Here is a 17,511-nt window from a genome sequence, read left to right as displayed (position 1 = left end):
GACAATAAAAGGGTCTTCCTGTTTTATAATTATTATTATTTTACGTCAGTTCTTTTATAATGTCATAGTCGTATAATGTTTTAAACATTATTTACTGTATTATATACATGTTATATTGTATGTTATAATCGTTAATAAGTGTTATTAACGACTATAACACTTATCTTGTACTTTAATGTAAAAAAAAATCTCCATGACTTTTCGTCTTGTCATATTGTCAAATGCCCTGTTTACACCCTCTAGATAATATTTATTTAATTTTTATGTAATTACTTTCACCATAAATAGAAACTGTTAATTCGAACTTTACGAAATTACCAGGTTATCGCTAAGATGGTATCGACACCAAATAAATTAAGAACGAAATAGTACTTTCGTAAAGTTACACTTGCATTAACATACAACCTCTTAAAATATACATATATAGCCTACCTGAATATTTTTAAATAATAATTTGGTAATTTCATTTTTTTTTGTTGTCAGAGTTGTCTTTACGAGATGGAAAGAATTTGAGGTCCGTGGTTAGACATTGTTAAGAGAAATATTGACAAAACGGAATTGGGTTTGAGCATTAATGAAGCTTTATCAAGCTAAGAGTCACCCTCCACCTAAAGTAAAAATGGAAGTAAAGGATACATATTATTTCGTTTACACTATTATAATTCGTATTATTCTCTTCTTCATTTTCTGATAATCGCCTATAAAATTACGCTCAAACTTTGTCATTATTTTTGAGGTAATGTTTACTCAAGTATAATAAAATTATCGTCCAGTGAAGCGAATGTGAAGTCTCTTTGTTATAAATTTCTTCGTCTTCGTTGGTCGTATTCGCTTACGCTCCATTTTATTGCGCATATATGATCGATCCTTTATTGTAGCTGGCTTCGTTGACCCCTAATCATTATGGTAAAATTTTATTTAATGTACCCTCGACAGGTTGACTATGTTTATAGGTATTTTTTCAAAATATTTTAGTACATTTCGTTAGACATTTTAAACAAAGTAATCCAAAAACGATTACTATTAGCTACAGAAATTGAGACTACAAAGCAATATCGCTGACAATAATTAAGAAATAACGTATAAGTTGCATGAGGAAAATCCAGTTAAATCTTATAAATTACTAGTTGTCTATATATTGAACTAAAACATAAGAAAGTGTCTATAAACTGTTGAATAATTAAAGTGTTCAGTAGTAATCCTATTTCTACTAATACATACATTAAACGAGTTCTTTGTTTGAAAAAGGTAAGGAAAAAGTAAAAAAGTGATTACCGAGAACATTACATTACGTATTATAATATTTTACGCTTTTGGTATCTGATGAATACTCCGTTATATCTGATTTTGATATACATTCATATCTTCACCATCCGATTATAATACATGCTCAGTATAGCCAACACTGTATTTTATTTCACTGTTTGTATCTAGATAATACTAGTAAAATATTCTATGAAAACAATTTAATAACTATGGAAAGTCAAACTGGTTCGTTTCTAATAAGCAAATAATTTGATATTATAATACCTCTATGGTATTTTGTTCACAATTCACTATTAAATAGTACATATTTAATGTATTTATAGGCGAAAGAAAAACAATGTTTTGAATATATTGTTAAATGTAAAATGTGAAATACGATACGAAGTAGATATTGATGGAAAGCCGTTTGATGTCCAGTATCCATTGATCCGCTACACACTTTTTACGATCCAATTGTTTTCAGGATTGCAAAGTTCGTAATTTCGAAAAGCCTTCGATTTTTGTTTGACTACACCATGTATTAGCTACATGTAGTCTAAGTAAGTACTTAAATGTTTAATCTTTAAAATCTGTTACACGAAAACAAATACATGATAAGTATAATAAATATTCCAGACTAAGTCTATCAACAAAATGAATATTTGTCTAAATTTCGATTATTATATACATCAATAATAATCATTGTTACTAAGTATCTAGAAGCGGTTAGAAAGCTAACGAGATTTTTATTTTGATTCATATAGATGAAGATTAAAATTCAGATCAATACTAATAGACTTGTCATAGTTGATAAGGATTCTATGTGACCATTGCTTTAAATCGTCTGGGCTGATACTAAGAATTTTTCAGTGGAAAAATCAATAACTCGCTTTAACCCGGGGCTTGAACTCAATGCCTCGAGATAGAGGCCATATAAACTATATAGACCAACGAGACAATCACTAGTTATAATCCACTTATCATTCTACCGCCAAAAATTGAGTGGCTCGTGTAATAAAAATGGCGTTACATATATCTTATACTGCAAGTTGCCGGCGCATCGACTGTGGTTTGGATTTCTAATTACTATGGATATTCTATCCATAGATATAAATACCATACTTACCGTTAGACTCATTTGGATGTTTGCCCAACTCTTCCAAACTAATTAAAATTTACAAACGTTGCTCCTGTCAAAGTTACGACATTCTTACAAAAATCAATTTAATTACATAATATACATATGTATAAAACATTTGATAAGTTTAAACATTATAATTCTTTCATTTTAAATTAATGGTTGATTTTAATTTATCTATCACTGGTATTTAAATAAGATTGAATGAAGCAATAAAAATATATCATCATCCAGAGTTAAATCACTTGCGGGTGAGTTTTTTTTTAAATGTGGGTCATGAATATCATCTGAAAATACACACGTACGCACACGACTCTTCCATTTTATTTATAAAATGTTTGCGTTCCATTGTGAAAATTGTATTTTAGTATCAACATTAAGTCGAGTTACTAATATTTTTATTTTAAAACAAATGCAAGTTATATTAAATTTTGTTTAATATACCATTTACAGCTTCATTTTGAATTTGTAACCACAAATTTATTGAGTAAATCGATATCGAATAATATTTAATATTGAAATTCGTGAACAATGTCGTATCGTTATTGGATATTTTTTACATATTTTAGGCAATATATAAAGGTATTTATTATGGAATAAATAGGTAGGAGTAACATAATTTCAGTCAATTGAAGCAATACCTGCCAGTAGTACGTCTTCGAGCCGATACTGGTGGTCTACGCAAAGGCCGACGTGACGCACCCCTTGCACTCCACCTTCGGGGTGCTTCACTCCACCTATAGCCCACATTCAACCTCAATAACCTAGCTACTTCCACCACCATCCCTAATATATTAAAAACTATTATTAGTTGTATACTTTGTCATTTTTATTTATTTATTACCGTTACTTAAATTGCAAATCAGATAAAGTATATAATAAATGTATTGCTTTATCAAACACCGCACTTACAAATGTAACTGATTGGATATATATTTGATAAGACACACAACTGCTAAAACAGTATTATTTAATTGAATTACAATCACGTTGCTTATCAGAGAGTAATAGAATAAAACGTGTTCATATTTAAATATAAAACCAGTTTATAATATATTCACATTTAATGTAGTTGGTTCTAGGGTTTTGTTTATATTTTAATTAAAAAATAAAATTACAGTTTTGTAGTTAATCGTTAAGAAAATGAAGTAAACGCCATATTCATTAGTTTAGTATATTATGTGGGAAAGTTTAAATATATTATTGAGAAATTGTTATTTTCATTTTCAGGAAATATTGGAAAAGATTACGTTAGACGGATTGGTCTATTTTGATATTGTATTATAGCGTATAAATGTCCAAAGGCGGTTGGAATCCTCTTAAGGTGTGAGTTGGAGCTTATTCCACGACGTGAAATAGGCAGGTTTCCTAACGATATTATACTTCAGTGGGGTGAAAATAAACCATATGAAAACTCAGTATTCTATCCAATAGATCTTCTCGCTTTTGTTGGATTGGCCTATATGTAAAGCAGCATTGTGGGATTAGGACCTAACCTTCTTCACGAATGGTAGTCCGTAGGTAGGTTCGCAGTAGTAGGAAATTTACAGACTGTAACTTTGTATATAAATACGGTCTTATATATATTTTTATCTTTATCTGAAGTACTTGTTGTCACTTTATTGATATTATTAATAAAATAAATATTAATCGTTTTAAAACTCATACATAATATTTAAGACAGTAGGAAGGCAGAGACGGAGATAAGATATTGTTGAAGTCGATGCTATCTAGATACATGTTCTGCCGAAAACGTAAAATGATGTACGAGTTGTTATATTACATGTATATAGTTATATTATATGTATTATACATTGATGTACAAATAATACAACAATCCTTACTGCGATAAAAATATTGCTATTGTTAAAATATAAGTATATAAAAATCGGATGAAAACATTAAGTATCATATTTGCATTCAAACATTCTAATTTTAATAAACAGATAAACTACATATTATTTGATTCTTTACTAAGATTTCATAGATATTTTTAAGATTGCCTATCAATAAATTGAAGTCTGTCAAAAATCATCGATGAAGATTAAAAGAGTGGATTCCGTATTTCATATAGTATAGTAACTTAATTGGTGAAAAGGAACAACTATTGAGTTTCAGGAACTTTCTTCAGGGTGTAATGCGTTGCGAATCTTCATTTTAAAAGTTTAAATTTAATGCAAAGCTATCAAATCCGATGTAAAAAATAAAAATGGTAATCAAATCATTATGTAGAGCTATCGTACATAAATTTCTCACTGCTGGGTAGTGGCTTTTATATCTCATGAACAAGTTTTGCAGTTCCACAACAGCGTGATGATAACAATAAATGGTATATATTATTATTATAATAAAAAAATAAAACTCATGAAATATAGCTTATTGTTTTGCTATATTAAAAAAAACTTAGTGTTATTATTCTTTGATTTCCATATGTCAATTTAATGATATGTAGGTATGATCATTTCGTGATTATAAAAAGTATGCAGACTTCGTTTCTTGTCATTCCTATTGGTAGTTAGTTAGATTACTAATACATTCCGAACTGGTGGTAGCTTTAAATTTCATTTGTAGATCAATGTCTACTTGAACAAAGTTTTTTTTCTTAGGGGTTTTATATAAACATCAGTTATTTCTTTTATTTTCTTAAAATACTTGTTTTCTTAAGATTCGTTTCGTAATTATTTTCTAACGTGAGATCTATTGTTTGATTAATTCATGGAAAATATTCTAATAATAGATCTTAAAATAATATTAACGTAGAGACAAGTACCAAAATAGAAGATAAGATCAGAGTATTTGTATTTTATCGAAAACATCTAAATCAATCAAAGATTATCGATATCAGTGACGTTAAATTAAATTTATAGCTTTAAGATCGTAATCATTTCCATGTATCTTTTGTTATTTTTTAATCATAACTCTGATTTCTTAATCTATGACCACTATCTTATCTTGCATTATCACGATCACGAAGAGGGCGCGATAAACCGATAGTTATAAGGATGTGCCTAAAATAACTTTTATAATATAATTATTATTTCATTAATCAAATAATTTAATTTAATGTTTGAACGAGCGTAAAGGAAGAGTCCGAGCTTAGCTCACGGTTCAGGGCTTGCTTGTCAAGTGTTAGGCATAAAAAAGTAGCCTGTCTTTCGTAAGAGTACAAGAGTCCTTCATAAAAAAAATAAGCATATTCAGTTGTTTGACAGCAACAGACAAGAGTTACTATCGCATTTATCACATAAATATAGTTAATAATAATAATCGTGTGGAACAGTTAATATAAATAAGAATAGTTATTCTAATGAACTGGATTTAATATTTCTTCTGTCACGTTCTCTCGTATGAGCCCAATCTTTGTTTCACTCTAGATACTTAATTGAAGGGAATGTCCTCTTCACTGGCATCATATAAATTAATATATCAAGAATTAGTGCCATTGTCTCTGTGCGTTCTTAGTGAAAGAATGTTTATTGCCTTCAATTGATCAACTCTTTTGTTCTGATACTTTTATTGCAGTTGCAGTTTTACCAAGTCAACTTTAAAATTTCACTTTTTTTATAAAGATAGCAGGCGGGTTTGTATTCTTAAAAGCCTATTGAAACTACAGGGGGATTAAGGATTAATTAACTTTGATATCGAATTGACGTTATTAGTCAAGATCATGAATAAACTCGATACGTAAAAAAATGGAATTTTGAATGTCAGCGAAGTTGTCAGCTTTTGATTTAAAATTAAATTGGATATATTATGTGGTTAATTGGAAATGTGTTGTATAAGAAATAAAGATGTAAGTCTGGGTTTACTGAGCGAAATTCCTACTTAGATTGGAATAGGTTTTTTATTGTATTGATTAATTGTTACTACTTTCCCTAATTGAAGCAAGGTATCCTATTTGATCATAAATTATTTTTTAAAAAATATAATAAGTATTATTTATAGAACGTAAAATCATTTATCATACATACATACAGTTGATTTGCAATTTTTAAATGAATATGAATTTTAATTAAATTTAACCAAAGCGATATTACTTTGAAATTCGATAATGAGTTTTTTTGATTTCCTAAGTAAAACCAATTTCAATATAAACGGAATGGGGCTCTCGCGAGAGACTCGACCCTCTACCCTCTGCGACAAATTGGAAATCACATCGGAACACCTCAATTCGTCCAAAGTTATGAGTGAATAAATAAAAATAATGCATTACATTTTTTTTTACTTTTAATAAGTACTATACAATGAATTACTTTAAAGTTATTAATGTTAAATTACATTGTAGTATTATTAAAAACTTAATTAACCCCTAATAAAATATTTTGCTCATAAAATGATGTAAATTAACTTTTGATATTTGTAATAAATTAAATGCAAAGATAAAATTGATGAAATACAATATATGTACCTACTTACATACATATATATATGCGTGTATATAAAATTAGGTAAACTAACTAATTGCAGTAAGCTTTTAATAGTATTTGAATTTAATAAAAATAGAATTAAATAGAAATATCAGATAATTTAATTTATTTTTATAATTTTGGGATAAAAATTAATAAAAAATAAATAATTAAGATACCTACCTATAAACATATTATATGTATGCGTAATTGAATGTACAATAGTCTTAACGCGTATAGAACAACCAAGGCAACGATTCATATTCAGATAAATAAACAAGTAAATTTAATGGTAAGATGAGAACTTTATAGTATGTTAATATACAGTAATTTTACTTATTATGGTGTCTCGACTCATCATAATTGCTTGGCATCATCTTGGCCTTCTACCATAATCAGCGTCACTTGATCATTGCTCACCGTAGATAATAAACAATAATTGACGTACGTAATTCAGTCATATTTCAACGTAAGATAAGAAAGACGATATTGGGTGGAAAGAAAATTTTAGTTAATTAATAATACTAATATTATATTCATTTATAAGAATTACTATTTTTTTTGTGGGATTCCTATTTAAAATCTTATTTGATACTAACAATATGTTTATATGAATCGACAAGATATTTTTATTTAAGTTTTTAACTAATATTTGTTTTGCATGTTAATGAACGTCAATATATAAGACGACTACTGAGTCTATTCAAGGAACTATATACCTTAATTAGATTTAAAATATAATGAAAGCAAAGCGGTTGTGTGTCTTTAAGAATGGTGTTATAACGGTGCGTGGACCTCTTAGAATAGTCTCCGCTACTGGTCTGGCTAGAGCTGGTGGTGGTCGTGCTTAGAGTGGAAAGATCGCTGGAGGCGCGCGACGAGCGAAGTCGAGGCAGCATGGGCCCCTCCTCTGTCTCGGGCGACGTAGCGGTCGCCTCGTAAGCCCAGCCCAGCGCGCGCGCGGCCGACCATACCGCGAACACTAGTGTAAGCATCGCGCCTATCGCGGTATTCGTCGAACGCGTCTCCGACCCAGCCTCCACAAACACTTTTTTAGCAAATGCATCAGTTAAAATTCACTTTTTCATTTATTCGCACTTTGCTTCGCATCGCGGAGCCTTATCGAAAATAGCATTTCGGCTGTATGAAGCGCACGTGCTCGACAAACGATCGGTACACACGCAATCGCGACTACTACTGGACGCATCGAAGCGACTGTACGTCGTTTGAAACATTCGCCTATAACATTTTCATATCAAGAATTATTAAATAAGTCAATTCACTCCTAATCGTAAGTCATTTCAATTGAATCATACTAACTGAGTTCATTTCGAAATCTGATAGTGGGCTTACTATGGGCTTGCGATACTTGTCAATGACACTGTTTAACACTAGTTTACAATAATCCGCAAGAGGGCGCGAGAGCGTGCGTGTTGATAATATTTATACGAAGCCACGATCGGTCTGCGTGACGCGGCACTGTTGACGTTTCCGCGGCGCGGGGAACATGAGCGGTCGACGTCACACGCTGCTTGGCTCACCCGCGCCGCCACTGAGCAAAAGGGCACGTTCTATATTTATAAGCGACCCACGATCACATCACTACTAGAAACTTGTACTAGAGTGTCGATTATCTCAACTTTCTGAGGGATATCACTTGTTGCACGCGCGTTATGTTCAAGTCGCGCCGACTCCGAACGACCAATAAATCGATGATACCGGCGGTTTCGATGCGAATGTGCGTGTTAAAATGTACAGGCCGCTGGGAAATTGTGTCAGCGGTGTTTCGGACAGGAACAGCGTTACGGAGCATCCTGCGGCTGCCCGGCGGCCATGTTGGCACCGCCATTTTGCCGGGGGTCGAAAAGGGGCGAGCCGCATGCGTACGCCGGTACGCAACCCTCGTGTAGAAAACGTAGCAAGTCACCGAACCATTCAGTGGAAGCGCAGCTTTACAACCTCGCCTGAAGGGTCACTTCTATTCGACCTAACATGTGCGTTTTTTGTAGGTCATAAAACTGATGTAAAGCTGTTTATGAATCACGGGAAGTGATTTCGGTTTTAATATGATTTTAAAATTATATTATTTCTTATAAACTTTTTGAGATAATTTTGCAACATAGGTGTATACTATATTTCAAAATAAATAAAAGAGCCCAGTTTTAAAACCTTTCAGATTAAATGAAATATGATTTTTCGTTACTGAAAAAAAAGGTTATTTAAACTTGAATTATGATACGTACATAATATCGATTACACAGACCTAAATAAAACCACGAAAGGAATCTTATTAGTAGACCGTGCCAATGACAAAAATAATATTGTAAATCTAATTTAAGCGGGTAATCTATTTATTACAATAAAGTTGATAATCTTGGTTTAACTTACATAGATTTTGTCAATTTATTAAAAACCTATATAAAATAAACCGCTAGGTACCAAATTTGTGGTTCCTGAAATCATTTTTTAATTTCATCATGAAATTTATAAAAATACGTCATTTTAAATTAAAAACTAAAACGTACATTCATATTGCTACAGTCTTGTATGTGTGTGTAAGGGACTATTACGTAGACCACGTGGAGCGAGAACTTGACCGCTAGCGGGTGCAGTCATCAACCTCCAAGTAATCTTAATTGACATAAACAAAACTTTTGTTTCTATATTAAAATAACATGAAAATTTCAATGGATACAATATAACGTTCTACAACGCGATTTATATCAATTTGTCAAATAAAAGTCTGCTAATATTTTAGATTAAAACAAAAATTTAAAAGAAACTCTTACATACAAAGATATTTTTACCTCGTTATGTTTTCATATAGCTATAAGAATTTATTGTCATAAATTGCAAATTTGAAAAATGGAATTCAGTAGACGAAGAATACAGAATACAAACGCTACCTTGAATCGCAGAGGCCGTCTCCTGCCTTATTATTACGGTTGCGGCTAAAGATAATTACAATAGGATTGCACGAAGATGCAATTACAGCGTACATCTACCGGTGAAATACGTTGTATAAAGGCTCTGCTATCTATTTATCTATTATTGTATAATAAAACTTCAACAAGGCAGCTAAACAAAATCCATTCGAATAAAGATAAAATATATTTATATAAAAATAATTAAATCATTTTATTCAAGTCCAATTGTGGATGAATATTGTTATAAATGACTTAGATTAAAACACTATTGGTAATTATTTGGCATAAAAAATTGTCTGCGTATCAAAGGTGCCTGTTTATAAATTTTCTATAGTGATTCCTTTAGTTTTCCATACTTTAAATTGGCAATTTTTGTATCTGAATTTATTTGCAATTCTTCTATACGTAAAGTAAATTAACTATATTTAATTACAGATATCTTTGTTAACAACGCGATAACGTGTGTGGCAAATGCGCCACCACCGTCCATAGACTTTGCCGCTGTAAGAAATAACAATTATTACTTACTTACATCACAACAAAGTGCTTCCAACCTTGGGAGCTAAGATCTTAAGTTCCTTGTGCTTGTAGTTACACTGGCTTACTCACTTTTCAAACCTGAACACAACAATAATAAGTATTGCTGTTTTCCGGTAGAATATCTGATGTGTGGGTGGTACTGGTGATGGTGAATGGTGGTGGTTTGTACAAAGCCAAGTAATGTTTCAATAAATAATAATTATAATAACAATTCTTAGAAAAACCTTTAGCTTTAGAGATTATATTCGTGAACTCTTAAAAATACACTTTTTATTTATTTAATTTAATAAAAACATTGTCAGTTGTTGCATTTAAGAGAATTGCGAGTTCAATAACCTTGTCTTCAAGTGTACGTTCAATAACCATGGATGCATAGAAGACTTAATAAATGTATATATACAAACACAAATTAATAACAAAGATTTGCCACAATTAAATTTCATTTTTTTTTGGTATTGGGAGCACTTTTTGGATAGTCTTTATCATTTTATATAGTCCTTACAACGTGTATGGTAAAATTCATAATGATTAATTGAGTAGATAATACTTGAATGGTAAACAAACAAACAAACACACTCACATTAATGATATTTATCAGGATAGACATACTGGATTGTTACTATTGATGCAAACTAAATGGTAACTTACTTACCTTTGGGTTGCTATGCTTAAATGATTCAAAAAACAAATCGAATCGATATTTAAACGGGGAGTTAATATTCATCATTCATAGATACTGGTCGTAACGAAAATAAATGAAGTCTCATATAAAATTTTATACGTAACGGAATAGTTACTTGCTTATCAAAGTATGTCAGTTATTATGTACTTTATCGACAGTATATTATTTAACGTATTACTCATAGTGTCTCGTCATGACGATGTATGTTAAAAATGACATTAAATGTGTTGCTGTAATTTCATTGTATAATTTTAGAGTTGTAATGATACAATGAAAATTTTAATAATCGAATCACAGATCGTCAATACAATAAAGAAACATACATATGTATTTGACTCCTTTTAAAATGAATTTAAAATACATAATGTGACATTACGTGTATTAATCCTACATTAATATAGTAAGTCATAAAACAAGATAAATAATGATGCAGTTTTTTTGTCGACTTAACTTAAATTAAAAAATATAACGTGTTAATCGAATTCGGTTGCTAATTATTAATTTACAAGATAAACTTATTAAAGATAATGTTGATCTTAACGAAATTATTAAGGCCTCAATGTTGGTCTCAGTAATGTCTGTCTATTTTGATATAAATAAAATAAAAACTCTAGATAGCTATTCCAAGCGACTTTAGAGATGATATTTCTATTGCTCCTGTAATTCATTTGCATCTATCTAAGGAATAGACAAATAAGTTACTCATACAGAGGAGAGATCACGCAGTGGCTACTACACGTAAATCATAATTTTGAAAAAACAAGATTTACTAATAATTTTATACGAGTTAAAACCATTCACTGACAATTGTTTGTTCATTTGTTAGTTTTATTGGTAAGTAATTCTATTAAAAAGTGAACTATTTGTATATGTTAGTGATGTAATTTGTTTATTAGCTTACATTGTTGGGTGTTGAGTGTAGAATAGAATAAATAGTATATAGGTAACAATTCTTCTTATTTCATATCAATAGTATATAAATAAAAAAAACTAATTTATATCTGCGGTTGATTTTGCTTAATAAATGTTTTGTCATAAATAAGCCGTAATGGCTTATTTAAGCTAATTTTCGTTGAAAGTGTTTTTAAAGTCTATGAAGTATTTGTTTTAGAATATTCCATCGTTTAGCTGAAAAGTTACAGGTTATTCACTTTTCTTTATTATATTTTCACCAACTGTTATATAAGTATAAAAGTTATATTAAAACTCTTTTCTTATTAATTATATGTCTTTTGATAGAACGCTAATGTGTTATGTTTTAAAAAATGCTTTATTGTAAAGTTTACTTGAATAACATCGATTGGTATCGTTATATTGGATGAGTATATACGATCAATAGTAATAAGACTACACTAACTTATAAGACAAATCTTTCTTCAAAAATTTGACAAAGTATGACCTACAAACGAACGTAAAGACAAACAAAGTAGACGAAATTATAAACGTCATCAATTGGCAATTTTAACCCTGATAATATAAGAAAGTAAGATACTATATTTGTAATGTGATGAATAAGAAATAATAATTATATATTCGTATAAAATAAATAATAAATATTATATCGTTATTATTATGAAATGATGTCAAGTATATTTATGTATAAGTCCATTGATTTGTTAAGTAATTTAAACATATGTAAAAGACAACAAACTGTTCTCTCTTCAATGTATTCATGAATGATAATAGACCTATTACGACTGCATGGATTCATACGCTCCAAGTCGTATTCAATTGTAATTATCATGTAAATGAAATGAGTAAAACCGCATTGTTTGTATATGTAATTCTTATAACGATAAATGAACAATACGGCAATTGCATAAATAGGAATATATTTTTATTTATAATGAAAATTTTTGTAATTGGTAATTTATTTTAAAATATAATGGTAATACCATTAGGTTATTAGATTATAATTACTGTTTATAGGTACTACATAAATAAATTCATATTCCGATAGCGCCATACTGGTTGTAACTTTGTCAAGGCAAACCCTTATGGGTATGATCTTCGCATTCTACCGCCAAGCAGCAATACTTAGAGTTGTTGTGTTCTAGTTTGAAGGGATAGAAAGTCAATGTAACTACAGGCACAAAGGACATAACATCTCAGTTCCCAATTTTGGTGGCGTATTAGTGATGTAAGGGATGATGAAGAATTGAATTTTTTTCATGACTTAAATGTGTTTAGTGACTATTTACCATAAGGTGGCCCATTTAAAAGTTTGACAGGCCACCTACCTATGTTATAAAACGTTGGGGAATCCCTTTGTCTAACAGTGGATATCTTCCAGCAGCAATGATGATAATTATGATGACGGTATACTTTCAGTCAGTGTTTCCTACATGGGTATATGTAATAAATTATCAACGATTGAGAATAATCAAATGAAAATAACAGTTGTTATTACAAATCTCGTGTAAATTAAAACAATGATTAAAAATACTTCGACTTCTTCTGGCAGATCATTCTACTGAAAGTCACGTAAAAGAACTTAATTCCAATATTATTTAATAAATATTCCAAATCTACTTATATTTGAATTGGATAAAATGCTTAATACTTTGTTAATTTGAACATCCAAGGCACTGTTAATATGCCGAATTCGATGCTAAAAGTTTGTTCAGAAAGAGATCGCTTTTTCAGCGAAAGGCTAAAAAAGTACGTCAAAATGTGTTGTACATTATACATGTTTCTTTAGCTTCTAAGGTATTTAGGTAACTATAGATAACTTTGGGCTATAATACGCTACAAAATCGAGTATCTCTTCTACTATGTACATAAATTAATGTAGTTTCCTATCCTCTGTTGTTGCTTAAATCGATTGAGGTTATTAAGTGGCCGGTTAAGACCTGCGTCCTGTAACGTTGTTGGGTTAAAAGGGGGTAATTACATAGAGGGTGATTGTTATAATGAAGGCCAACGACAACTCCCATGGCCTTAAACTGATTATTCCCAAGACTATCACTTTTAGAAGTAAACCTGTCAGACTGAGACATTCTCTATTAATAAACTTTAGACATATTAATAGGATATCAATAAACAATATTATATGAATAATAAGCAATAACTACGTATGTTATAAGGACCAAGATGGTTCAATGCTTAAAGTACTCTACTATACTCTAATATGTAGAATTTAACCGAAGATCTTGGGTTCAAACACGAGGGAGCATTACTGAATTTTCATAAGCTTAACATCAATATTTGAAATTTCATATGAAAAACTTATTGGAACAGCATGGCGGAATAAGATCCTAATTTTTCAGGAGAGGCCTTGGAGTGAGTCTAGTTCGTGGAAGTATACCCTGTAACACCCAGACGGGATCCAGGAGTGCACCGCACGAGGCAGTAGCATTCCCTGTTAGCAATAGTAGGCGGATATCTTGGTTATTAACAGGAGTAAGGACAGTGCCTCCGGGTCTGGTGATCGGGGATTAAGTCGGCTTCCTATGTCTTTGAAATTGTTCTAATATAATTATTATTAACATTTGCAATGATTAACTAATCATTTAATTGATTAAATTCATTCGTTTGATGATCAGTATAATTGGTGAATTGGTCAGCGTTTGATTTACATTTCGTATAGATACGACATTGCTCTGCGGTTAGAATACATGGATTTTAACCGAAGACTGCGAATTTAAATTCTGATTTGCGGAGGGGATTGGTACTGACTTTTTAATTGCTAGATTTATAATATTGATCTTTTGCTTGTCAGAAAAAATACTGAGGAATCTTCCATGCATGTTGAAGAAATAGGTTGCAAGCTTTCTCCTTATAAGGATTTGAATACTTTGTTTTGTCATTGAGTAGTATACGTAGATATAGATAGACTTGCGGGCTTTTTCTTCCATTATTATAATAATGATTACGTAAAACAACAAAAAACATTCAATTTTATGCCAGTAAAATAATATACTCAATATAAACTTCAAACAGGTAGGAATTTTGTGAAATAAACTAACATTTATCTTTACCTTCTTTCTAAGGCACTGTAGTTAGAAATAACATATTAAATTACAGTAAACACGACTGTGTAAATGATAATAGAGCAGGAAATTAAATTTCCTGTAGGAAACATATGATAACGCATTATTAGAATTGAAGTATATAAAAATACGAAACCACTATTTTGTTGACTGATATTTGTCAGATTTTTTAAATCTATTTTAACTGAATAAAATATTTTACATCTACGTTAATGTTAATTTATATTTCAAATACAGTTAACCATAAAAAAATACCTGCACACACAATAGTAGAATTAAAAAGGTAGTAAGTTTGAATTATATATTAAAGGGTCATACAGTGCCACTTATTGTTTTTAACTTCTTTATAAAACATGTTGTTATGTCTCATTGTGGGATAAAAGGCTTTCTCTTCTTTTGAGGCAAAAGTCCAGACCTAATACCACCACTCTGTTCGAACACAGATTACCAATCTATGTTCGAGTGATTAACCGGCTGAATTTGATTACATACATGCAGGTCTCTTAACGATATTTTACCCATGGTTGTCTGCAGACACCACGTATTCATCTCTTTATCATTTAAATAAATTAAAGTTTATAAGCAATAGAATGTAGTAAACACCAAAAAATATTAAGAGATATTAATTTTTTAATCGTTTTGATTTTTATGTTAAGGTATATTTATAAATATTTTAGCTTGTGAGTATTATGCATAATCTACTTATGGTTTAAAATAGATTCTACCAAATAGCAACCTTCAATATATTGAGTATTATGCGCTTATAATGTTTTTATTTTACTATAATACTATAGACAAACTGTCAACTAGATCAAAGTGTAAATATTTATTTTTTAAATACTACATGAAAGTTTTTAATTAATGAGTTCGTGTATGTACGTACCAATACAAATATTTTTTTATTTATCTAGGCCATAGCTCATTCGATAGTCATTACGATATAATACGCAATAACCTATTCACAATTTGAACGCGTTCTTTATTACCATTGTTCACGCATTTGTCTGTAAATGGAAAAATGAAAAGATTTTTTTCACGTGAATAGACAGATTCATTGCATTATTACGTGTTCAATAAAAATAAAAAAAAGTATTTTCTATAAATGTGAAAACAACGACATCGATTAAAAAATTCAGCTAGGATTAAGAATTGTGTTTATCAGGAACATTGATTTCTTTTTAAACATCAAACATTTAGATCGGATAAAGGCATATAAAAAATATGCCAATTTTAAATATTATACTCATAAGTTTAAAATATCAACATTTCATAGAGACTTATCCAAGTTGCGGCCCACAGAATATAAACCCTTTACAGTAATATTTATTCATATAAACTCACGCCATCTAGGCTATTCGTACGTAACTATTAATGAATACATGTTCGTAGGTAGTTTTCCTTGTACTCGAATAGGTGGCACTTAAAATTTAGTTATGATATTTTAGCAACATTTTCCGGGCTTTTATATACTTGGTGATAGGGCTTTGTGCAAGCCCGTCTGGGAGGTACCACCGACTCATCAGATATTCTACCGCCAAACAATAGTACTCAATAAGGTTGTGTACCGGTTTGAAGGGTGAGTGAGCCAGTGTAACTACTGGCACAAAAGACATAACATTTTTTTTCCCAAGGTTGGTGGCGCATTGGTGATGTAAGGAATAGGTAATATTTCCTACAGCGCCACTGCCTATGGGTGGTGGTGACCACTTACCATCAGGTGGCCCATATGCTCGTCCGCCAAACTATACCATAAAAATACTTAATATTAGAAATGCGAAAGTAATTGTTATTTGTTTGTCTGTCTGTCTGTTACAGATTCATGTCTAAACCAGATAAATGATTTCGATGGGTACGAAGCATGCTTAAACTATAACCACGGATATAGGTTACTTTTCTTAATCCACCCTTCGAGCGGGGTGACTTTTGGAATGAACCGTTGGGTAGATTAGAGAGTATTTAATTTCTTCAAATTTGAAAATTGATTAGGTTTGATTTGATTTAGGTATATAGTCTGTAACAAAATCTTATCATAAGGGGTAGTAATAAGGGATGGAATAAAGTATTGTTCCATGTTGCTTTGTCTAATTTCTCGAGATATTAATTCGACCCTACTATTAAACTTGTCAATATAAATAACAAACAGTGTAATGTAGGCCAATCTATTTGTTTTTAGACATGGCTATAAAATGACAAATTATAATTATTAGGTATACTAGCAATACTTGACACGGGGTTATTGTCAGTCTTGGAAAAGACAGGCCATAGCCCAAGCCCTTTATGAGACCAAGCAGGTCTCATAAAGGCAAGACGTAATTTAAAACTTAAGGAAAGTCAGAAGTGCGTGCCGTTCGATTTTTTTTGCGTTGCAGTCCAACAGTGTGCATACTAAACTCAGGGCCGGGTTTAGGGGACGGCAACCGGGGCAACTGCCCTGGGGCCTCCACATAAGAGGCCCCACAAAAGAGATTCCGACGAGTTAAGAAATATCTAGGTAGATTAAAATTATAATAATGTTACTAATTACTGTTTTAAAAGTTATCGATACAAGTAAATAAGTTATAGCTTACTGATTGAAATTAAT

General features: G+C 30.8%; 1 protein-coding gene across 4 annotated transcripts in view; it reads right to left on the bottom strand.

The window, feature by feature from the left end:
• LOC125063948 (cAMP-specific 3',5'-cyclic phosphodiesterase, isoforms N/G-like) overlaps positions 1–17,511 on the bottom strand; it is a 110,036-nt gene that overhangs the window by 60,401 nt on the left and 32,124 nt on the right. The window contains exons 1-2 of one of the 4 annotated variants that reach the window (XM_047670682.1): positions 7,585–7,971; positions 3,025–3,120 (exon numbers count right to left, since the gene is read on the bottom strand). The exons of the other annotated variants lie outside the window; for them this stretch is intronic. Coding sequence (XP_047526638.1) covers positions 3,025–3,120; positions 7,585–7,784 — 296 coding nt within the window. The 5' untranslated portion in view covers positions 7,785–7,971. Of the gene's footprint in view, positions 1–3,024; positions 3,121–7,584; positions 7,972–17,511 lie in introns of those variants that run through there. 4 annotated transcript variants of the gene reach the window in all.

This window comes from Vanessa atalanta, chromosome 5 (genome assembly GCF_905147765.1).
Source record: "Vanessa atalanta chromosome 5, ilVanAtal1.2, whole genome shotgun sequence".
In the NCBI taxonomy this organism is placed as follows: Eukaryota; Metazoa; Arthropoda; class Insecta; order Lepidoptera; family Nymphalidae; genus Vanessa; species Vanessa atalanta.
The sequence above is the reverse complement of the archived record's forward strand: the minus strand, read 5'-3'. Positions and strand labels throughout refer to the sequence as shown.